Below are 25623 nucleotides of genomic sequence, written 5' to 3'. Positions count from 1 at the left end.
AAAGACTTGTAAAACAGAGACGTTATGGAAATTAAAATGGTTAATGGCAATCCTTAGAAAAAAGCTACATGGAAATCACGGTGGAACTAAGTGATCCCTAAGCCCCCTTTCAAAGTACTTTTAAAGCTTTCCATACTCAAATCATAATCTAGAGATTAATCTCTAAGAACTACTTGAATTTGCCCCGTTCAGTTTCTTTTGAGTTTATCATTTGATTTTATATTCTTTAACTATTACTGTTGAATGACTTTGTATTTCGGTTTGTCTGACAGTGTTCTGCAGGGATGGATTTGAGCATCCGCCTAATTCCATACAGTTGCACAGGGCCAGGAAAATAAATTTGATGTTGTAAACAAAGTCTCCTGACAGTTATTTATCCATAGAGCTTGTGTCTTTATGTGACTGCCAAAATTGCTTCGTTTTCTTTTGAAAAACGTTATAACTAGGAAGCTAGCACAACTTTTCTCCTGTTCAGCTTAATTTCAGTGAGCAACTACCTATTAAGTGTCCACTCAGTGTATAGGGGTGGGTTCGGTGGCTTGGTTTGACAGTTTAAAATTTGAATCTCATGTCTTTTTTCTAACATAATAGAATTTCTACAGTGTCAGTTTTCCTTAATATACATTTGTGTATATATTTTTTGTTATTACTGAGTAATTTTTGATTGAAAATTGGAGAAAACTGATTCTCTTGTGTGGGGTTTTTTTTGTTTTTTTTAGGGCATCAGATGGGTATGAGTCACAGAAATTAATTGAAGTCATATATGGATTTTGAACAACTTGTGATTTGGTTGGGCTGTTTATAAAGTTTTGGGAATAACAATAATACCTTATAAACATGAAGAAGGTTATATTAGCTGTTTCCTCATTTCATTGGAATGAACTGCTACTGCTTGCCTCAATTCAACATCCTACCTAGTAACTAATAACTAAGATGACAAAAAGTTTACCTTTTCCTATACTACACATGCAGTCACAATTTTTAAAGTTGTCCAGCAGCTTTAGAAAATCTTGGGATTTTACTGTTTTTTTCCAACAAATATTTACAGGTACTGAGCGCCTTTTATTTGCCAGTTATCCTTCTAGGGATTCAGTGGCAAACAAGATAAGTCTAAAATCTTCTCCCTCCTGAAATTTTATTAGTCCAACAGACATTTTTTATCCTTCTCTTATGAATTGGGCCTTGCGCCTAGAGGATCCAAATATAAATGAAACCAAATTCTGTCCCTTGATTGTGTAGGGTTGTATTTTTTGCAGTCAGGATTTTTTGTTTAGATATACGTATGTGTCGGGGACATCAGAACAATTTATTATATCTGTTTTTGTATGACTCTGAAAAATAGTATATTATAGTTATGTAAATACATAATTTCTGGCCTCCAGAAAGATGAGGTTTCTAAGTTGCTACTTTATTTCAGCTGAAAGATAAGGGAATTTTGCTTAGACCTCTCTTTGTAGGAAAAAGATCACATTTCAATTTGAAAAAGTAACTATTAGCTCTAAGGCACTTGTCAAAAGCAATTATTTGAATTGCTTTACACTATTGTGACTAATTTAGAAAATCTTTTGACTATGATTTAAGGTTTATTTCGATTTTACAGGGAAATGGATACTGCAAGAACACCATTGAGTGAAGCTGAGTTTGAAGAAATCATGAATAGAAATAGGGCAATCTCAAGCAGTGCTATTTCAAGAGCTGTGTCTGATGCCAGTGCTGGTTTGTATATTTCTTTCTGTATTAACATTTCTTATTTATGTTATTAGGAATGACCTAAAAAGTACAGTCTTGAAGATGGGTCATCTACATGTAGTAGTTATTTTTATATTTATAAATCATTACCTATACTTTATTTAAAAGGCATTGAAGGGAACTGTGTGTCACAGTGTAGTGGAAAAACCCCTAATTTTAAAATTTTAGGTGTAAATTTAAATATTAGCTCTGACATTTAATGGCTCGGGGACCTTAAGGCAGCTCATTTATTCTCATATTTACTAAATGATTATGTGTTTCACACAGCTATAATAGTAACAAATGGTGTTAACTTCATGTACATTGAAGCCTTTCAGAATGGTGAAACTCTGAAAAAAATTAAGACATCTTCTGTAGTGATTTTAAAGTGCATTCCTTTTGTAAAATGGTTGCCCCAAATGGTTTGGTGGTATTTTGAAAACAAAATTTATTTGACTTCGGCCCCTCTCCTTCCACTCACAGGTGATTATGGGAGTGCTATTGAGACATTGGTAACTGCAATTTCTTTAATTAAACAATCCAAAGTATCTGCTGATGATCGTTGCAAAGTTCTTATTAGCTCTTTGCAAGATTGCCTTCATGGAATTGAATCCAAGTCTTATGGTTCTGGATCAAGGTAAAACTTTCCTGTCTCATGTCTATGTAAAACTGCTGCTTTGCAAATAGAAAAAATACTGTGTTTGGGACTTTATAGGACTTTGATTTTACTTATTACTGTTTACTTAGCAGCTAGTGTGATCTTGTTGTTTTTGTTTAAACCCTAAATCAAATGTTAGGTGTTTGCTTGCTTAAAACCCTTCAGTGGCTTCCAGTTATTCTTAGAATAAGACTGTAAATATTGAAGTGCTGTGTGATACAGTTCTACCTATCTTTTCAGCCTCACTGTGTACCTCTCCTCTGGCTCACTGTTCTCTAGCCACATTGGTCTCCCTTCTCTTCTTGACACATCAAGCACTTGCCCACCTCACTGTTTTGTTTTTGTTTTTTGGGTTTTTTTGCGGTACGCGGGCCTCTCCTGTTGCAGAGCACAGGCTCCGGACGCGCAGGCTCAGCGGCCATGGCTCACGGGCCCAGCCGCTCCGCGGCACGTGGGATCTTCCCAGACCGGGGCTCGAACCCGTGTCCCCTGCATCGTCAGGTGGACTCTCAACCACTGGGCCACCAGGGAAGCCCCACCTCACTGTTTTTGTACTTGGTATTTCTGCCCACCTTGCTGTTTTTGTACTTGGTATTTCTTCTGCTGAGAGTCCTTTTCCCTGGCTCTAATAGCTGGCTCTTATCCTTCATGACTCAACTCAATCTAACTTGCTAAGAGGGGTCTTCTCCCAGGTTATTCTGTCATGTTCATTCTGTTTATTTCTTTCATAATACTTACTACGGTCTATTCTTATTTGTTACTAATGCACATTTTTTTCCACTAGAACACATCGAAAGATGGAAAGGACCTTACCTGTCTTGTTCGCTACAGTATTTGTAATGATGAAACAGTGCTTGGTACAGATTGGGTGCTAAATAAATATTTCTTGAACAAAGGAGTTAATGAATAATCTATTTCTTAGTATTTTTATTTTAATTAGGCAGTTCCTTTTTTTGGCATTACCGCTAACCTTGAAATTTTACATATTTTCAAAAGGTAGATCTTTAACCTTGACATGATACTTGCAGGTCTTTAGTGTACTTTATCTAGTGGTAGAGTTGTCTTCATTAAGTTAGGAAAAGAGAGCTTGTCTTTGTCATAGTCCCCAACTTTATAATTAGTACCTTTTTGACCCAGTATAAAGATGTTTGGATCTGAACACATTTGTCATAACTAAAGATTGTATCTTATATAGTCTTCTTTTAACCATTTAAGTCCAGAATAATAACTTCTACTTTCATCACAGGCTTAGCACTTTGTAATGTTTGCTAAGTTGAGCTGTCTGGTGCAGAAATACAAAATAGAGATTAAACTAATAGCCAGTTGTTATTTCCTTGTTGTGAATTTCAGAATGTAGAATAGTAGGATTTCTAAGATACATACTTTGGTTAAAGTACCTGTTTTTGTTTGTTTGTTTGTTTGTTTTGGGGGGTATGCGGGCCTCTCACTGTTGTGGCCTCTCCCATTGCGGAGCACAGGCTCCGGACGCGCAGGCTCAGCGGCCATGGCTCACAGGCCCAGCTGCTTCGTGGCATGTGGGATCTTCCCAGACCGGGGCACGAACCCGTGTCCCCTGCATCGGCAGGCGGACTCTCAACCACTGCGCCACCAGGGAAGCCCTGTTGTTGTTTTTAAAGGCAGTTCATGAAACATTTCTCTTTATTAAATAAAAATGAGAATAGTATCTCTGTCTTTTCTAGTGGTCATAAGTTTCTTCTCTGCTTCCCACCATGCCCCTCAGCACCACTACCCCGCAAGCACACCTATATATATGTTTCATTAGAAAGTTTCTTAGTGGTAACACTCATGATGAACCATATTTTGGCTAGTTTTAAATGTAAAATTGATATTTACATATAGGTTTAGGTAACCTTTATTAATAGGTGGTAGTTTTATGTATTTAAGTCTCATTATATATTGAGCGATTTCATGAATTTTGTGTCTAAAAACTACCTTCTCTGTGTTCTTTAGCTTGAAACAAGTCCTTTGAAATTTTCTCTCCTTTACCTTTCTGCTTTTCATTCAGTAAATACTGCATGTCTGTTTTAGGCTGCTAGTTATAATATATGTAATAGATGATATGGTGTATTGCCATGGTGTGTCTGGTCCCCAATTTTTATTTATTTATTTGGCTGCGCCGGGTCTTAGTTGCAGCACATGCGATTTTTAGTTGTGGCATTCGGGATCTAGTTCCCTGACCAGGAATTGAACCCAGGACTCCCCTGCACTGGGAGCGAGGAGTCTTAACCGCTGGACCACCAGGGAAGTCCCGGGTGAATGTTTTTGAAAATGGGATTTCTAGTTCATGCTTGTATGTGAGTAAATCATTATTGGCAGTTCAGGATATTTTAGTTTAAATTAGATTTATAAGTTATTTTTTGCCTTAGGTATTTTTAAACACCAAAATATTGAATATTTTAAGCTATCTAATTATGGAGAGCATTAATCCAGTAATTTCTTTTAGAAGACGTGAACGATCAAGAGAAAGGGATCATAGTAGATCACGAGAAAAGAGTCGGCGTCATAAATCCCGCAGTAGAGATCGTCATGATGATTATTACAGAGAGAGAAGCAGAGAACGAGAGAGACACCGGGACCGGGACCGGGACCGCGATCGAGAGCGCGACCGAGAGCGCGAGTATCGTCATCGTTAGAAGGTGGGTATTCCTTGTTCCTGTTGTATTTAACATATGTATTATTAATAGTAATTATAACTCCGAGGCTATTGTTTATACAGTATATACCCACATTTTACATGGTTCAACTACTTGTTCTGAATTTAATCTTCTGGAAACATCTGAGATAAATGACAGGTGAGTAATAACAGGTAAACATTTTGACCTCTTATCCTTGAATATTGTGTTGCTTGCTTGAGTTACAGCTTTTAGGTTTCAGGTTGTTAATGGTCCTAAGAAATAATCAAGAGGACTCATTGTCTACTTCTAAAAATCTAAAAATTGGAATTCTCTTAATCACATACATAGTTTGCATATGATTTAAAATATAAAATATAGGGAGTTAATTCATACTATATATAATATGCTTGGACTTCAAAAAATAAAGTTTCTTTCCTTGAACTAACTTTATTTATCCCTAAAAATTTTAAAGAAAATCTGACAGTATAATAGTTTATAATACAGGAAGAATATAGGAGGGTGGTCTCTCAGCATTGAGAAAAACTTTTTTTTTTTTTTTTAGAAAAGACACTTTTCCTGCCATCTGGGTTTTGTTTTTAAAAGAAAAGAAACAGTATTCTTTAATTTGCAAAGAAGATAAGAAAGTTACTCAATTAAAATGGATTCAGGGTATTCCATGTAGAGAATTTTAAATTGTATCAAATCATACATCCCAGGTTAGAATAACCTTGAAATAATTTTCTTTGATGTTTCATTCATAAACCATAATCATTGTGTCTTTTTTTTCTGTATTTTAAAACTATTGTGTACATTTTTCATAAAGCGGGCAGAGTTGTCTGTTTATACTTCATTTTCACGTGTAATTTTATTTTTATATTTGTGAACAGCGTTTATTCATGTGAAAAGTGGGGAGAGGGCACTATAAGGCTTGTGCATGTGACACAAAGGTTATTCTGTAAACAGATTTTTTTTCTTCGTATGTTGGTGGCATATCCAAAATAAACTAGGCTAAAACAAACCCCTTATTGGTAATTACTCTTTACGTGATTATTTTCCGTAAAATAAAATTGGGAAATATTGAAAATTCAATTATGGTAATTGTTAGTATTTAAATTGTTATGGGCAAAATCAAAGGACTGTATGTAATTCTGTGACAAAATAAGTTTCTTTAAAGTAGCAAACGAGATCCTTTTTAAGTAATATTACTTAGAAAATAAGCATGTAAGTCTTATTTTTATGGTACACAAATAACCTATTATATTATTTACCGTTTTAAGGGCTTTTTGAAGTAAAAAGGCAAGTTTTAATACTTCTTGCATTTTGAATATGCATCTTGAATATATATCAAAACCTTAATTTTAAAATAGTTCTCCATGTACTGTATTATAGAACTTAATATAAATAATTCTCAAAACATTATTTTAATACGAGGCAAAACTTTTTATTTTTAAAACTAAGTTTATTGAAATTGATACTGTTTTTGGATGTAAGAACTGAATGTTGTATCATGTAAGACTAAATACTAAATTTTAAAGATGTAGCCCTCCGCCTCTCCCACTCCCGCCCACCCCACCCCCCAGTTGAGTAGATCTGATCCCATCTTACGAAAAAATTCTCAGTGTCCATCAGTGCTTAAGGTGAATTGTGGCCAACTTAGGGAAATGCTTAACGTATATCAGCCATTTCATTTAAAGTAAGGTACAGGTCCTTCAAGTTATATTTTTATTTAGACTGTGTCAGTTATCAACAAGCTTCTAGTTACTGAAGTCATGATAATGGAACTTGCATACATTTTCAGTCATCTCCAAGATTGGATATGCCCATCAAGGGCATTCTGAACCAGTTTATACCCAAAGTTAATTAACAAGTCTTCTTAATGGTTTTAGCATAGTTAAGTAAACTCCTTCTAGAAGGTCCATTGTTAATTTTAAATACTTTGAATTAACATTACATTCCGGTAATGGGTACACCTAACTATATCATGGTTTGAGTTTCATTACCTTCAGACATTAACTATGAATTCCTAACTTGCAAACTATTGTTGACATTTTTTCTTAATCACTGATGTGTACCATACCAAAATTCCCATGTTTTGTTTGTGCATTAATCAGAATTGAGTTGTAATATTGTTATGTGCCTTCATCCAAGCAAAATTTTACATAAGCATTTCCAGTGCAAAAAATTCTGTTATCCTGGAATATTGTACCTTTGCTATACCAAACAGTATTTATTGTGAACATAGATGTGAATAAATGGGTAGGGACTGGGATTAAATATATCTGAGTGAAATCTTTTTTGAGCAAATAAAAAATATCTGCACATTTAATCACCATCATAGTGAGGTCTATTGACCTTTTTTAGAAGTTTTAAAATATGAGTCCTTTTGAACTTTCATGTAAATCTTAAATGGACTGAATGGAATAAGAGTAACTTGGAAGCTAAAGTGAATGTCAGTAGTAAGTCTGTATGCAAATAAAACAATAATGTAATCTATTATTAAAGTGATGATGAATGGCTAAAAGGGCAAGTTCTTAATTTAACTGGAAACTTAAATGATGTTGGCAAGCTGTTAATGTCTGTCCCATCTTAATTTTTTTGTGTGTTTGAACTGTTGGTAATGTTAATTGCATTCTCTCATTTAAAAATGTATTAGTTTTTCTAAAAGCATTTAATATCTGAGTTCAAATATATAATATTTTAATGGGAATATCGGTATTGTAAATTTCAGCATGTAAATATATTGTGTTTCATATTCTGTAATTTCTGCCTCTATTCTCAGACCACTCTGAGCAAAACAAAAGTAGTTCAGTGTTTTAAGATTTTATGCTTTTTACAGAAATAATTTTGTTTTCATAGTTGTTTTCTTTTGTGTTCCTCTTATTACTTGCTGGGAACAACCCTACTCAGCAGATTTCTGTTAACAGTTCCACTTTCCTTTGTATACTGAAGAGTAATGAAACGAAATTATTTTTTTAAATACTCTTTTTTATTCATGCTTTTCCTCTCTCTGACACATGATGTTTTTACACATTCTCAAATCATTATCCATTCCTTTGATTAGATTTTAAGCATCATATACAGGGTATAAGTTAAGTAACTATAATTTCCTTTGCTGTATGATTACTTTTCTCCTATCACAAATACCATGATCTTAGATTTTGTTGTCATTGCACAGGATTTAGGGTGTTTTGCATTCCTTATTCAATTTATAGCTTTGCATTAATTTGGGGGGGGAAGCCAAAAGAATCAAAAGTTCTTGCATAAATGTTAAGATGTTTTTATCTCCTCAAGAGTTAGTGTTACTTTGAGTCTTATGTGAAAATTAAATTCTTCTAATTATCTGATGAATGATACTGGTGGTAATGAGATTTAAAAATTATTTCTGCAACTCTTAAGTCATCTGAGATCTGACTAATACTGTCCAGCCCTGTGTTTATGGTTTCCCCATATATCCTAACTGCTTCATCTGGATATGCCAGCTCTCATTTTCTTCCCTCTAATTTTCCTTGCTTTTAGTATTATTTGTAAAACCTGCCTGACTACACAGTTATGTTCATTAAAGTGAGAAGAGGGTAAGAATTGATCCTAGAATGGATGTATAGTGTGTGTTTTGCTCACTGTGGTTTAAGAATATGGTTTTGTTTACAAATGATTAATGTTCCCTGTTTAAAAAAAAAAAATCAGTGCCAATGTGAGTCACCTTGATCTCTCACCTTCATCTCAGTGTGAAATTTACTACCATTGTTTTAGTTTGTAAATTAGATTGTTTTGAATAAATAATGATTTGAATGAATAGTTAGCATTGTTTAAAGGAAATCTAATAACGAAAAAAGGAGTAAGGGTGTCATATGCTGTCCAGTTTACCTTGGTAGCATGTTTTAACTCTCATCTCACAGTGAAATCTAAATCACACAGCAGCTTATTTTGAAATGTCCATTCTGTCAAATTTTTTGGGCAAAGCTGGGTATTCTTTAACTGTGAAGTTTATTTCTACTATTTAGTGAACTGCCTAGAGCAACAATCCTGTATATGTTTTATAGTGTAATGAAATGCGTTAGTTAAAATGAGGTAAGTACTATCTGCAGAGATGCAAAGATGAAAGTACGAAATGTTTTGGTAGTAAAGGAGTTTTTTGTAAACATCTACAACCAACAGGATTTTGTGTAATATATTCTAGTCAATGCAAGAAGGGATTTTGATTTTAAAGAGTTCACTTGTATTTAGATACTTGTAGTTCTTTTGCCCACTTCATCTCCTTTCCTCTCATTAAGAAAAAAGTGAATTTTATTATACTGCATTAATAAAAGTGTATCTCTAAAATTATATTAGAATCCTTCTAATTCAGTGTATTAATGTGAAAACCTGTAAAAGATCCGTATCTAATATATATTTGAATCTTTTACTTGAAAGGTGAATTGACTGATACCAGTAAATTTGCTTGGATAAGTTTTCTAACAGAAACACTAGTAATTTGAGTTGTTAGTATTGACTTGATCTTGCATTATCTCAAAATGCAGGTGCTTCTCTGTATTGAAATTTTAACTTAGTGCTCACTTTATATACTTCATTAAAGAGCCATAGATTCCATCTCTCAGTTTTTTTAACAACTGCTTACATAGATCTTCCTTCTATAACTGATAGCTAAAGCAAGAAATTGTGTGGCTTTGACATTACAGATTTGACCACATGGTATTCTGAAAACATGACCGTTGAATGTATTTGTCACTTTAAGCTTCTTTTTGATATCTGTGTTTATGTAGATTTCTACTTAGAAACTTGAGACTATAATATGGAATTGGGTTATTGGAAATGGGTTGTATTGCCTTCAGATTTGCTTTTTCTTTCTTTTTTTTTGAGATTGTAAAATTTTGTATTTCCAAATGGATAAATGTAAAGTGTTTAGAAATAGAAATAAAAGCTGTCAGATTATCCCCCAGATTTTGTCTGTATGGTGAAAATTAGAGACTTATTAATAGTAAAGATCTATCTATAAGGCAAAAGATAAGTGCATTCATCCTAAAGATATGTGTTGTAATTTCACAAATAGGTTTCTGTACCTAAAAAGTAGTAAAAATTCTCCATTGGAGTGATATAAAATTGCAGTGTATGCCATGTTTTTTGGAAGGGTTGGGTATTTTTGTTTTGCTCACTGTGACTTAATTTTTCCCCCTTATTTAAATCCCTTCCAGCATGATAAAATAATTAGGGAGATAACATCCTTTTGCAATAAGATTTATGAATTACCCATTAATCTGTTTTTTCAGATTAGAACATATGCCTTGTCTCTCTTTAATACTTCAATACCAGTTTTTTTAAGTATATTGCAAAGTAGTAAAGATAAAATGTGTGAAAGCTACCTTTCTAGATTTTTTTCCATGAAATAATTCCACCAAAAGCTTTATCAGCATAAGATAAAATACAGTGAAAGGTAACATTAGAAATGGCTTAAGTATCTATTTGAAAAATATGGGCAAATTAAAAACTATTTAAAAGTCCAGGATTATAACATCTGCTTTTTCCTTTTGTAGTTGTAAAATTTAAGTTTTTACTGCTGGGCAATGTGAATGCGTATGTGTAGTGATGCTCTTAAGATGCTTACACCCTAATTGAGGAGGAAAGGACATAGAAGAAAATTCATAGTTGTGACAGAATATTAATTACTCTTAACTGTAGAGCAAAAAGTATTTTTCAGTTACTTTTATGGAAGACTATCACTAAGCATTGTGCCCTTTTGCCTCTTACATCATATTATTGAAACACTCTTGGAATTTATATTTTAAATATCTGGTGTTTCAAGTGATCACTTATATCCACGTTAATTGAATGTTTCTTTTGTGAACCTCTACCTGAAGTTTGCATATTTATGTATTCCTGAAATTTTAGGTTATCTCATTTATTGGGGCTTTTTTTCTTTATGTGAGTTTTCAATGAAATTTATCATTGTAGATTCGCATTTAGCTTGTTTTGGCTTAGTTTTATACTTACATTAGATATTTCAGTGTAGGTGGAATAGAGGGACAGTAATGTTATAAATTTGTATATGTCTAAAGATTTGTATGTGGATGTCATTATATTTATTTAAATGTGCATACTGAGCTTATATTTATAAATTTTGTAACGTGGAGGACCGTTTGATTTATAACATTTGCAGAAGTTCCTGTATGTCAAATAAATACAACTAATTTGTAAAATAATTTATTGCATTTATATTCAGTTCTCATTTAATTGTTTATGAGTTATATAGAATTTATGTGGGTGAATGAAAATATTTACATTAAAATCATCCAAGCGTTTTTCCATTTATTTTTGTAGTATGCATACTTTAGAAAATGACTTATAAATGTTTCCATCTTCACAGAAACAGTAGCTGCTACATTTTCATTTCTGTTTCAGTCATTAAATTTATAAGGCAATAATATTTAATAAGAATGAAATCAGAATGTCTCAGTTTTAATCATCACATAAATTTGGGAGCATTTCTCCATCACAAAGGCAGCTACTGTTTCAGTTAATTCTTATTTTGTGTTAGAATACATAACAGTGAAGTAGATGCACGACTTGTGTATGTATAGTTAAGCCAGCATTTTTCTGTGTATTATGGGGAATAGCAAAATCTACATCATAAATTTTGACACATTACAGCTGAAGGAAGAGGAACACCTTCCAAGACAAAACAGTCTTCATGGGGGAAAAATGACGCTTGTCCAGCAGTTTGCTTCTTGTGATTGAACTGAACCTGTAAGGATTCATGGATAAAATGAACAGGAATAGATCTGAATAAAGCAAATCTGCATAAATGGTAACCAGTAGTTCTACTTTTATTTTTTATGTTGCTTACCTGTTTTATTTGAAGGAAACCTGTGTGATTTAAAAAGTTATAGCTTTTGCAACTTTATTACTGGTTATATACATTTGGCCATTATAATGTGCAAGCAATTGGAAAAAAAGTCAAGTAAATGCTTGTTTTATAGTAGTTCTTGTTAAAAATGTTCATATGATAATGTCTGTAAACAGCACCACTTTGATTACAATAGATGTAGTGTTGTAATAAACTGTTTAATGGGGCTGATGTGTAAAGCTGTTCAAGTTATTTGATGTTTACACCTCAGGGAAAGTCTTGTGTTCAGCAATATCTAAAGATAATGTTACTATGACATTTATACTGTCCTTTAAAAAAACATTGCAATAGCATTTTTGGATATGCATCAATCTAATCTTGCGTTCAGTGAATTAAACATACTAATTGTCTCTTGCCCTTGATTTTGATATTAGAATAGATGATTACATGGGTATTTAATATTTCTATATTCTGCTTTTCTAGCTGTTTTTACCTAGTTAAAGCTTGTGACTTTGCTGAATGGTATGTAAACTTGTAAAAACTGAAATTTCACAACATAACAATCTAGTCATTGTGTTAGGGGTCAACAAAGATTTTGTGGTTTTATTAACATTTTAGTAAAAACCCACACATGATTTGCTACAGTAATGCAGCTTAATTACAACACAGATGTACTGAAACGCTTAATTGTAAACTGCTAGCATTGAAGATTTGATGCGGCAGTTATTTGCTATTTTATATTGATAGTGCTTATGGTTTATTTTTGAAGCCATGGGCAACGTAAATATAGGCAGCCATGCAGCAGCTAAATGTGAGTAGAGAAAGCCTTAGTTTTATTTTCCAGTTACAGGAAATAGATTTCTGAAGGGTGTGGTGTTTATTAACGTTGGGTTGTATTCTCCTATATGTGTAATAGGAGATTATAGGTGTACCGATCTCCACAGTTTAAGGAGTTCTATGTATTCATGCAACCTATTAATTCATGCTAAAGTTACCTAATCAAAGATTTTTTTCAAACCTGCCTTGCATATAAGCCCACATTAAAAGCACCTGGCTAGCATGTGTTCTTAATTGTGAAATTAGCATAGGCAGAGTGTCAATTTGATGAGACGTTTTTATAGAAAGTCCATTCTGAATCATTACTTCAGAAATCTGAGTTAAAATCCTTAAGCAAGTTAATTTGTTTTTAATGTTTTTAAAATCTGATTATCTTTGAGAGATCTTCTGATAATACACGTTCTTTTTTTTTTTTTAAACGTGTAGCCAAATTTTAGGACGTTGCTTGTTAAGGCACCCTAAATATTATGTAAGTGCAACCTTAGAAGCCCTCCAGAGAACTGCAGTTCTTTGCTTTCATGTGGTCCACCATCATACCAGTTCTTGCAGAATTAGCTGTTTTAAATTATCCATATTATTGCCAGCTTTATTTTAAAACATTTTGTGGTTAGAGTATTTGTGCATGGATCATTGGTGTTTATCAGAACTGTTTGCTCTCAGAAATGATTTTTTAAGTATTCTATCTTGTTGAAAATGCAGTTGCCTTTTTAACATTTGAGAGTTGTATCAAAATCAGTTTTCTTGCTTTGTGTATAGATGTTGTTAGTTTTTGTTATTTCTTAGATTTTTTTATATTACAATGCTGTAATGCGAAGAAGTATGGACATAAATATATTACAAGGGAATTAGTTAATAGTAAGCTTAAAAGGTAAGTAAATGTCCATGAGGATACAATTTTCTCTGAACAATTTAAAAATGGAATCATAAAAATCTTAACTGTGCTTGAACTTGAAGTGAAAACTGGAAATTTTGTACTAATTAAATCCTTCATTTACCTTTTCATTTTTTTTTTTTTTTTTTAATCAGTGGAACCCTTTAATTGCTCATACTATATCACTCTTCTCCCTGCTTGGCTGATCTCATTACATGACTTTTGTTGCAGACGTTGTGAGTGTACTAGAATTGTTTGCTGTTAGTCTATTATAAGTGTTATCAGAAGGGAATAACTTTTTGATTTGACCAATTTTTGCCAAGTCTTTCTCTATCTGATACATGAATATATAGCAGTGAAGGTGAAAATGCAAGCTATGTTTTATTCTTCATATCCCTTTTTTTTTAATGGGCTGATGTTATTTGAAAAAAATTTTTTTAATGTTTAAAAACAATCCAAAGAGATAAATCTCTACATAGACACCAAAAAAAAAAAGAGTCCCAGAGATCTTTTCATTTCTTCATAATAATAATTATAGTGGATATGAAAACAAAACTGAATTTAATTTTAAACCATAGCACTTGTTAGTGCTATGCCATCACATTCCTTTCAGCCGGTAAAGTTATGAATGAGTGATGCAGCACCTGAATGGTATTGCTTTTGAAGCAGTACTTTGAATTGAATGTGCTTCTTTTGGTTAATAGACATAGGTTTTGGAAAGGATATTCCAGTATAAATTTATAAGTGTTTATTTTGTCAATTTTTATAAGCAAGATTCGGAGTAAGTTACAGTGGCTAATGATCATAGTTTAGCCCATTTACCTAGAATATTCTTAAGCAGTTAACTACAATTTGGAGTTCACAAAAAAACTTATGGATTGTAGCTTAAGGTATTACTTTCAGTTAATTCTCCTGTGGAGAATATTGCTTTGTTTTCTACTAGTTTAAGGACAGTTCTTAAAATAAACATGGAGATTTTAATGAATGTTATATAACATTTTATAGTGAGGGGGAAAAATTGTTGGAAGGGTAAAGACTTTCTTTCCCTTATGTATTTAAATGTGCCAATAACCTAAATACATACTGTTTTATACAATGAGATGCTACTACAAGACTTTCTGTTGGCGTGCTCTGACATTTTGGTTTTCATACCTGAATGATCATTGCATTTTCTGTATCTTGTAAGATGGCTTCACTTTTGTGTTTTAAGCTTCGGCTTGTTATTTTAAGAGGAAGTTTATGTTCTATTTCTTTACTGAGAATACAGTATTGAGATCCTAGCTGTTTTACAGATAACTGCCTTTTAAATTTTATTCATTAAGTTCATTTGCATCCCATAGCCATCTGTAATATTTCCCATAGTTGTATGTACTTTAAGTGCACGCTTACTACCCATTGTACACATTAGACATTTTTGTGCTAAAATATATTAAGTGAGATTTTTGTAGCAAAGCATTTTTCTGTTTTTACAGTGTGTGTGTGTTGTTTTTTACGTTAACCTTCAGTTTAAACACTGGTGTATTTTATTTTTTAGCAACTTGACTCTTAGAAGCCTTAGACTAATTTTTAAATAAACATTCAACCAAAAATTATAAATTTATTAAGATGTGGCCTTACATATAGCATTCCTTGTGTTTGTAATGTGAGATTTTTGATTTAGAGAACTCAGAGATTCAGGATTAAAGTATCTTATTGTAAGTTGAAATAGAAAATGTGTTAAAATGTCTAAAATGTCTAGGCTTCTGGGAGGAAGTTCTTATACTCTTCTTTCTTGGTATTAGAAAGAAGCAATATGAATTTCTGTGAATATTCAAAATATTCAGGCAGTTGTATCTTGTTCAGATTGATTTAGGTTTGTCTTAACCAGTTTCTTTAAAATTTCAGGTTGTTGGCCTTCACTCTTGAGTATGCAGTTACTATGGTTTTTGTACGCGACATATAAACACTTGGTTAGGTATAGACAGATGTTAATGTTTTAAAGACTTCCTGCTATATTAATTAGCATATTGTAATGGGAGTTTTTTTAAATATTAGGTGGAGTTTAATTGAAGTCACACAAATCTTGAAATGGTATCTGCAGATAATAAATACTACGGAGAGTTTTTCCTGTGGGAGTATCCTAAAACTCTGCCATGGGTGTAAATGTTTTACATTAATTTCATAATTGGACAGACCCTGCATTTAGTGAAAACATTTCATTTTGAAGATGTGTTCTTTTTGTCTCATTGTTACTGCGTAACACTTCTCAGCATTCTGTAAGTTAAATTATTTTAAAATGGTGAATTCATGTTTATTTTTTTACTTTGAAAATTGTAGTACTCAGGTGGTATTTAATGGGAAAGGATCCTTTGGGGTAAATCATAATGTATTCTAAGGAATGCATCTATAACATTGACTTTAGCCTTAAAGAAAGGTCTATTATTCCTTCTTCCTCTTCATTCCATGGTATATTAGCAAAGTAGTTTACAGCCTTGTACAGCCTTACAAAGTTGTTTTACAATTTTTAATCGAAAGCTCTTAACAAAAAACTGTATCATATTACCAGTATACATGCATTACTGAACCATGGTTTGTAAATAATTTGACTAATACCAGAAGGCCAAAGAAAGTCTTAAAATTTTAGCTATTGACTCTATGGTGACTTCACAATAAGATTTCTGTGCAAAAGGTAAGGTGATATTCGATCAAATAAACATCTTTTTGGTGTCCCTGAGAACTAGACTTCCATATTCGCTTCTATTAAAAAGCTCATCCCATTTTATTAAAATGTTTGTAATTGCGATTTTGTGTTTAATGTTTACTTTCTGTCTTTTCTTTCTTTAGCATTTAGGTGACTGTTCAGCAGTTTGCTATATGGCCATTGTTGGCCTTTAAACTGCACTAGTAACGAGCATGGTATTTATCTTGTATTGAAAATAAAACACAGTTTTTATAATACTTTGCAGTTTGTCTTGTTTGTTTGATTTATAATTTGTTAACCATTGTGTATGGTGTGAATAATTCATATCTAATTGCAATATGCAGTATAACAGAAATTGTACTGTTTGTATTTTATCTTGAAGCCAGCCTCCTAGATACCGGTCATTTTCTTTTCTATTGGCATTTTGATGGTCTTTAAAGCAGATGATATCTGACTAAAATTAAGATTTAGAAACCTATGGGCTTCCCTGGTGGCGTAGTGGTTGAGAGTCCGCCTGCCGATGCAGGGGATGGGTTCGTGCCCCGGTCTGGGGGGATCCCATATGCCGCGGAGCGGCTGGGCCCGTGAGCCATGGCCGCTGGGCCTGCGCGTCCGGAGCCTGTGCTCCGCAACGGGAGAGGCCACAGGAGTGAGAGGCCCGCATACCGCAAAAAGAAAAAAAAAAAAAAAAAGATTTAGAAACCTAAAAGATTTCTAGGCTGCTTTATTTTTAAGTCTAAGATTCAGAAAACGTTTGTCTAATTTTAGAGGATTATTAACCTTACTAGACTTGAATCAAGTAAAAATGTTTCTAGGTTGCAGCAAAAATATTTCATACTAGCTTTGAAGTAATACAGAGTACTTTTTAAACAGTAACAAATTATGATTTCAATAAAGATTTGTGTGCCAGGTGTTAATTAAATCAGGCCCCAGATTTCTTATCTGTATGATTCAGTGTATGTTGAAGGTAGCAATTCTGAACAGTTGAAATAACGATATAAGAAATAAATGACCATTACTAGGATCTCTTTCCGCGACCCCATTAAAATTGTGCTTGAGGTTTTATTAGTTTCCCTAATACTCTTTGTTATATGTTTACATTTTAAAGAGGATTGTGTTCATTGATCCTCACTTGCATTGAGTTAATTGAGTCTCTTGAAGAGTATTTGAAAGAAAAGATTATTGGGAACATCTTTTAATCAGGTGCTACACAAAACTTAATAGGAGTCAGTTAAGGCCTGGTTTGGTGAAAGAGGGAGCTTTTAAATAAAGGATTTGTAAGGGAATTCCCTGGCGGTCCAATGCTTAAGACTCCGCACTTCCACCAGGGGTACAGGTTTAGTTCCCTGGTCAGGGAACTAAGATCCCTGCAAGCCATGTGGCGCGACCAAATAATAATAATAATAAAGGATTCGTAGACAGAATTTTCCCAGTCTTCTAGTTTTAATTCCCAAAGTAAATGATATTAGAAATAGTTTCCAATGCTGTCTTGTCTTGTATCTTTGTTTCTCTTTTATATTTCACTAACAGGAGTTCTTGAATTTTCATGTTATATCAATTCCAGTCAGTTGCTATTTTCAGTGTTAGATAAGGAATACATGTATATTTTTTAAAAACCTTTCAGAAAACCTATAGCTTACAGGAAAACTTGAGAAAATAGTTTACTTCCTTAAGTTACACTGAGTCCTGAAGAAGGAATAAGATTTAACTTGGGGGAAAGGGAAGGGGAGTACCTTCTAGGCAAAGGGAGGTTTGCACAAAAGGCCTTTTGGTATGAGGGAACATATTAGGAAGAATACTGGTTTGACTGAAGTAGGGAGTGAAGAACATGGCCTATGTGTGGGGCTCAAGAAACAGACAAGGACCAAGGCTCTGCAGGGCTTATAAATCACGCTAAAGATTGTCCTAGGAATGATGTGGCATCACTGAAGTGTGTGTAGTGTCAAAGCATCTCTGAAAGCTTCTTGGCTGCACATTAAATCAGGTAAAGAATAGATGAGGTAAACCAGTGAAACTATTGCAAGAGTCTTTGACCTGAGAGATAGTGGGAATAATAGTGGTAGAGAAAAGTTGATTTAGTGAAAGACTTGAGACAAAACTGGTAATAACTGTAAGTTTGGAAGGATGATGTTTAGAGCCTAGTGGTATGTCATTGCCTGCGATGGGAAACACTGGAAAAAGATGGAGAGACACTGAATTTAATGCCTTTGAGATCCAAGAAATAGCAAGTAGTCATGTATTCAATAGTTATATGGTTTTGGAGTTTAGGAGACGTGGATTAAAGCCATAACTTTGTAGTAACAATTAAAATAGAGAAGAAACTAAATAATGAGGAGAGTCTTCATCATTTTTCAATTTAATGGCTGTCAACCCAGCTGCAGAATAGAATCACCCGTGCTCATTGTTTTTTTTTGGGGGGGGGAGTTCCATCAGGATTCATTACATGTTTGATTTTTTATATTTGCATATAAATGATATCATAGGGTACTTGCCTGGCTTATTTTACTTAGCATATGCTCAAGGTCCATCCATGAGCATTTTTTAAAAATTGCTGTTGTACCTGTTATCTTGATAGAGTTTCTTACCCTGTTGAATACGCAAGGTGGGTTTCTCCTTTTACAAGTGAGCCAACAGTCTCTGAGGGGTTATAGCTAGCAGAATGGTGAGTTGAAGTTAGAGTAGGTTTATGACTGCAAATCCACACAGCTTGTGTGCTGAATGGTTTTCAAACTAAGCCCCCACTGCTGTTAAGTGCTAAATTAAAAAGCTTTATTGATAGCTGTAAGCATTTAGGAGTATATTACTTTAAAATGTTCATTTCTGGGACTTCCCTGGCTGTCCAGTGCTTGGGCCCGCGCTGTTCCAATGCCTGGGGAAGGAGCGGGGAGGTGCAGGGTTTAGATCCCTGGTCAGGGAGTTAAGATCCCACATGCTGTGCAGTGCGGCCAAACAAAACAAAACAAAACAAAAATGTTCATTTCCACAAATACTGAACATACCTGTTCTGCAAAATATACTGTGCTGTATAGGATGGACCATAGCAACTCAGTTGTATCTTGTTATTTTTATTTTAAAAAATATTTCATATTAATAGTTGCACAGTTTCTACTGACATAATTCCTGTAGCTGTCCTATTAGATATAAGATCAATGAGTAACATTTGTGGAAATGTTAATTTAACATTGTGGGAAATTTTGGCATTGACTCAGGAATTGGGCCGCACCCCCAGTGCAGTATAGAAACTCGAGTATCAGTGTGTACCACTTTAATTCTTTTTCCCCTGAAACTGGTAAGTCATTTTACATTACTCTTTCTTCAGCTTTTCCCAAGTAAGGGAGAAAATGAAAACAAAATGCTGGAATCTAACTAAGCATCTAACTTGACCTAAGAACATGCTCACTTTATTAGAAAGTGATTTGCAGACTGAAGACTGGAGCTAATGGTTATTTGCTGAATTTAGTGATGGCTGGCTTTTCACAGTTAATAGTATATCCATTGTAAACATTTGTTGAAATCATTTTTATGCATCTCAGAAATTGTTTCAGGATGGCTGGCAACCAACATGCTGTGTATATCTACACACCGGGAAACTGCCTACCTATAAACTTCTGTGGTAATCGGTTTTATGTTGTCCTTGGCTTTCTAAATGATCTGAGTATGTAGATGAACACTAAAGGGAGGAGGGAGATAAATGGCACAACTCCTCACCCGTGGGTGAGATAACCTGAAGGTACCTTTTAGCAGTTGTTTGGCATGCTTACGTGAATGTTGAGGATGGAACATGCCTTCTTATTAGAAGTTGATCAGTTCAACATAAATAGGCAGATAAAATGGGGTCATAAATGAAGTTTTTTTGGTTTTGTTTTGTTTTGCGGTACGCGGGCCTCTCACTGCTGTGGCGTCTCCCGTTGCGGAGCACAGGCTCCGGACGCGCAGGCTCAGCGGCCATGGCTCACGGGCCCAGCCGCTCCGCGGCATGTGGGATCTTCCCGGACCAAGGCACGAACCCGTGTCCCCTGCATCGGCAGGCGGACTCTCAACCACTGCGCCACCAGGGAAGCCACGTAAATGAAGATTTTTAATTTAAAATTTTATTATTCCTTACATCCTTCTTAGTCTTCTGTTTCTCTTCCCTAACCTTTGAATTGTGGGGTACTCCCAGGAGGCTTAGCCTCCCTGCATTCCTTGATGCTCTTTTCCTGTCTCATGGCTCTAAGTATTAATATGCTGTCAGTTTCTAAATTTATATTTCCGATTCAGACCTTTTTCTCAAACTGGAGACTTAAGTGTCTACCGACATCTCTACTTGAATATCAAACAGGCATCCCAAACAACATGCCAAGGTTGAATTCTTTCATCCTCACCCGTTCCCCACCACCTGCTCAGCCCACAGTCGTCCCTAACAGCTAACATCAACCTCATTTCAAATGCTTAGGGTCAAAACTTTGAATTATTGACTCTTCTCACACCCCATATCCAGTACATCAGGAAATCTTTTTGTCCACCACAGAAAATACCTAGAATCTGACAGCCCATTACTGCTTGCACTGCGCTCATTCTTTGCCTGTATTACTGCAATGATTCCTATCAGCTCTCTGTGCTTTCCGCTCCTGCCTCCCTGCAGTCTGTTCTTAGCACAGCTGTTAGAGCTTCTGTCGTTTCTGTTCAAAATCCTGCTATGCCTCCCCATCTGTACTAGAGTAAAACTCCAGTCCTTAAAAGGTTCCTCCATGATTTGGCTCCTATTACCTGTCTAACCAGACCTCCCAGTACCTTTCCCCATGCTCGCTGCATTCCAGCCATTCTCACCTCCTTTTTTGGCCATGCCACGTGGCTTGTGGGATCTTAGTCCCCCCACCAGGGGTTGAACCTGGGCCCTCGGCAGTGAGAACTCAAGAGTCCTAACCACCGAACTGCCGGGGAATTCCCCTGGCCTCCTTTTTCATACAGTCCAGGCATATTCCTCTCTCTTAGCCTTTGTATGGGCCGATTTCCTTGCTTGGAATGCTTTGGGTATCTGCATGACAATGTCATTTTAATGAGATTTATTTTCACCTTTCTATTGAAGAATGGAACCCAATGTCTCCCTTAGTTCTGCTTTATTTTTCTATGTGTTACCTAACATAATATATGTTGTTACCTAGCACAATATGTTATCTTTGTTGTCTGTGTGACTATAAGGCACATGAAAGCGTGGATCTTGTAAGTCCCAAGTGCCTACATAAGGGTATGGCACATAGATGTTCAGTAAATAATGAATGAATGTCCTTAAGGTTTAGGTCTACCACATTATCCTGTTAGCTTATGCTTATGGTAGTACAGTTGTCAGAGCTAATTCAGCATCTTTCAAATTGTATATAACAAAAATTGCCATTTAAACCATTTTAAATATACATTTTAGTGGCATTAAGTACATTCACAATGTGCAGCCATTACCACTATACATTTCTAGAACATCCTAAACAAATTCTGTACCCACTAAACAGTAACTCCCCATCCCTGTCCCACTTCTAGCCCCTCCCTGGCAACCTCTACTGTACTTTCTATGAATTTGTGTGTCCTAGGTACATTATATAAGTAAAATTACACAATATGTGGTCCTATGTGCTGGCTTATTTCACTTAGCATAATGTTTTCAAAATGCACATTGTAGCATGTGTTAGAATTTCATTACTTTTAAGACTGAATATTCCATTGTATGTATATACCACATTTTGTTTATCAGTTCGTCAGTGGACATTTGGGTTGTTTCCACCTTTTGGCTGTGGTGAATAATGCTGCTGTGAACATTGGTGTACAAGTATCTGTTTGAGTCTCTTCCTGAAATTCTTTTGGATATATACCTAGGAGTGGAATTGTTGGATCATATGGTAATTCTATATTTAGCTTTTTGAGGAACCCTGAAGCTTTTCCACAACAGCTGTACCATTTTATATTTCCACAAGCCATGCGTGAGAATTTCAGTTTCTCCACATTTTTACTAAACCTATTTTCCATTTTTCTTCTAATAGCCATCTTGTTGGGTGCGAAGTATGACATTGTGAACTGTGATTTTTATTTAATTAATTTTTTTCCTGGAGTTCCATCAGTTTTTGCCTCATGTAGTTTGATACTCTGTTGTTAGGCACATACACATTAAGAATTATGTCTTCTTGGAGAATGGACCCCTTTCTCATTGTGTAATGTCCCTCTTTATCAACTGTGATTTTTAAAGTGGCTCATCTTTAGCCAGTCTTTCCAAAGCATTTAACGTAGTTTTCATTGAACCAGTTGTGTTTGCACTCACATTTTATTGGTTTACATAATGTTAAGTCATGAAATCACAGGAAAAAATACTATCGATATAGTTTAGGAATACACGCACTGAATCTTAGGTATTGTAATTAGTAAGCAGAAGTTCTTGGACATGAATGTTGTGTTAAGTCAGTTTTATAGAGGGACTGTACAGATAGGTTATGTGGAGGGCATTTTAATTCTTAACATTGTGTATTCAGGTTATCTCACTAGGTTTTTGACTTGTATAAAGGATATTATAATGAGAGTCCTTACAAGTAAATCTGAATGCACATCTTTTCCAAGAAATTTCTTTTGGTTCTTGATTCAACAAGTACGAAAAATTAAGGGTTTTGACACATGAAGTTGCCCTCTGATTGAGCTTCACCACAGCTGTATGTGAAAATGCGTATTTCTCCACATCCTTTTCAATAATGGGTGCTTTAAAAAATACCGATTTTAGAGGTGAAAATTGGTATCTTAAAATATTTTGTGATTTTTTTACAGAGGCTTAATATTTTAAAATATTAGTGTGCTGCCATCTAGTGATAACTATGTAAGAAAAAGAGAGTAAGTTGTAATTTAGTAAGTTCATTTTATAATTGAGGAAACAGATAAGTGTATGCATCCAGACCCAAAGTAATAACTAATTAAGGACAAACTCAAGAACTGAAAAATCCAAGCCAGGCTCTCATCCAAGAAAGATCTGAAGGATTTTTTTCTAATCCGTTGTCCCTGTTAAGTCAGCAATGTAGTCAAACCAAAAGATCAAAGTAATGATAATATTCTGATGAAATCAGTTAATAAAACCTTTTTATTTTCATCTTTATACTGAAAATATTTGTAAATTTGCTCAGTGCACATAATAAGGGTCATTTGAAGGGAAGGAATTTTGTACCTACATATTTTGTATTTATATATAGATTATTTATATGGAGAATATATTTAACATTTCTTTGAAAAGTGTAGTATTCTAATGTCATTCTGAATAGAATTCTTGTGGTAGGCATAAGAGTGTGGGCTTACTTTTACTTGGCTATATAATACTTTTTTTGTTTTTAACCCTAGGTGAAAAAGCCTATCTTTTTTTAGCGTTTGAGTGCCCACTCTGTGCTATACATGGCATTCAGGAAGGGGACATAAGCCAAGGAATATTCTTTCTGCCCTTTGAGAGTCAGGAAATAAAGTAATATATACTCAGTGAATACTCAAAATGACTGCCACGTGCAAAATACCATGAATACACAAAGAAAGAAAACCATGTGCTGTCTGGAAGAAAGCCATTGAAGAGAGTAATATATGCTGGCCACTTTCCCAGGTGGTATTTTTAATGTAAACATCAAATCAATTCCATTGGAGTTCCTCATTTTACAGGTGAGGAAACAAATTTAGGAAGATTAAATAGCAGAGCAGTAATCCACTTTAGGGTCAGAAGAGCAAATCTAGAGAATGTGACAGTGGGATTTACTGGTCATTACTTACAGAAAATAGGAGATGGTATGAAAGATTCTACAGATAAATTATTAGAATCAAAAGGATAGAAAGCTTTGTGGACACAACATCAATGTAGAAACTAGATATAAAGCTAGTTTTAAATCTAATAAAAGATGTGCATGCCCTTTTGGAGAAAGTTTTAAACCTCTAATGGAAGGCGTTCATACAGACCCAAATCAATGGACATACCATGTTCATGAGTAGGAAGATTTAATGTAAATATGGCCATTCCCTCCAAATTAACATCAGTGCAAATCCAATTAAAATTCCAAGAGGTTTGTCAGGTCTTACTGGATATGACAATCTTGTTCTAAACTTTATGCGGAATTAAAAGCAAATGATAACCAAGAGAGAGAAGAGTTGCTTTGTCACATACCAAGGCCTGTAGTAAGATAGTGCAGGCTTTGTACAAGAATAAATAAGTAGGCCATGGAACAATATAGAGGGACCAGAAACCACATATATATGAAAGCTAGATTTTATGCTAAGATGGAAATGCTATGGATTATACTGAAATAGAAAAATGGGATCCACCTAATGTTATACGTAAATATCAATTCTAGGTGTATTAAATGTGGACTTAATGGGAGAGGCAAAGCTAGTCTATTAAGAAGAAAATATAGGAAATAATTTTATGACCTTGGATTAGAGAAGGATTTCTTAAGATACAAGTACAAATCATAAAAGGAAAGATTGATAAATGTGAATAAATTAAGAACTTCTGTTCATTAAAAGACACCACAAAGAGTGAAAAGAGAAGCCCCAAACTGGGGAAAGACACTTGAAACACATAAATCTGACAAAGGATTAATATCAAGAATATATAATAAACTACAGACCTATAAGAGAAGGACAGAAACCCAGTAGAAAAATGGGCAACAAACATGAACTGATATTTCACACAAAAACAGATTCCATAAATATATGAAATGATACCCAACTTCATTAGTAATCTAGGAAATGCATATTGAAATCACAGGTACCATTTCACACCTACTAGATTGCCCCCCCAAAAAAAAAGTTTAATCAGTTCTACATATTGGCTAGGAGATGGTGCAATGAAGGATACTGCTGGAAAGGGTGTGAATTGTTAAAACCACTTTGGAAAACAGTTTAGCATTACTTTGTAAAGTAAATGTGCATGTATACACCAGGGAAACTTGTATCTTTGTACTTGGAGGCATTTACAAGAGTGTATATAGCAACATTATTTCCAATAGCAAAAAAACTGGAAGTGGCTCAGATACCCACCAACAATAGAGTAGATAAATAGCAGGGCATCCATAACAATGAAATACTACATAGGCTGGAAAGACAAGAACTCTAGCTGCACACAACACCATAAATGAGTCTTAAAATTATATTGACTGGAAGAAGCAAGTCACAGAATTCACACAGTAGTATTCTATTTGTATAAAGTTCCAAGACAGGCAAAATTTTGAGTGTGTATTAGAGATTCCTATGTAAGGAAAACAATAGAAAAGTTCAAGGAAGTCATGAACAACATTTAGCATAATAGTTCCGGAGGCGGGGAGGTAGAGGAATACAGTCAAGGGAGCATGCCACAGGAGGCTCCTAAGGTGGCATAATGTATTTGTTAATCGGAAT

General features: G+C 34.5%; 1 protein-coding gene across 4 annotated transcripts in view; it reads left to right on the top strand.

The window, feature by feature from the left end:
- Positions 1–12087, top strand: part of CPSF6 (cleavage and polyadenylation specific factor 6) — a 29265-nt gene extending 17178 nt beyond the window's left edge. For 2 of the 4 annotated variants that reach the window (XM_081249563.1, XM_081249565.1), the window contains 4 exons: positions 1601–1716; positions 2212–2365; positions 4851–5043; positions 11665–12087. In XM_081249563.1, coding sequence (XP_081105689.1) covers positions 1601–1716; positions 2212–2365; positions 4851–5040 — 460 coding nt within the window. In that variant the 3' untranslated portion in view covers positions 5041–5043; positions 11665–12087. The remainder of the gene's footprint in view (positions 1–1600; positions 1717–2211; positions 2366–4850; positions 5044–11664) is intronic. The other 2 variants (XM_081249564.1, XM_081249566.1) reach the window with 1 other exon arrangement.
- Positions 12088–25623: the final 13536 nt, after the last annotated feature.

This window comes from Mesoplodon bidens, assembly GCF_964165515.1.
Source record: "Mesoplodon bidens genome assembly, chromosome: 11".
In the NCBI taxonomy this organism is placed as follows: Eukaryota; Metazoa; Chordata; class Mammalia; order Artiodactyla; family Ziphiidae; genus Mesoplodon; species Mesoplodon bidens.
Note: the sequence above shows the minus strand (reverse complement) of the source record. Positions and strands in the feature narration are given on the sequence as shown.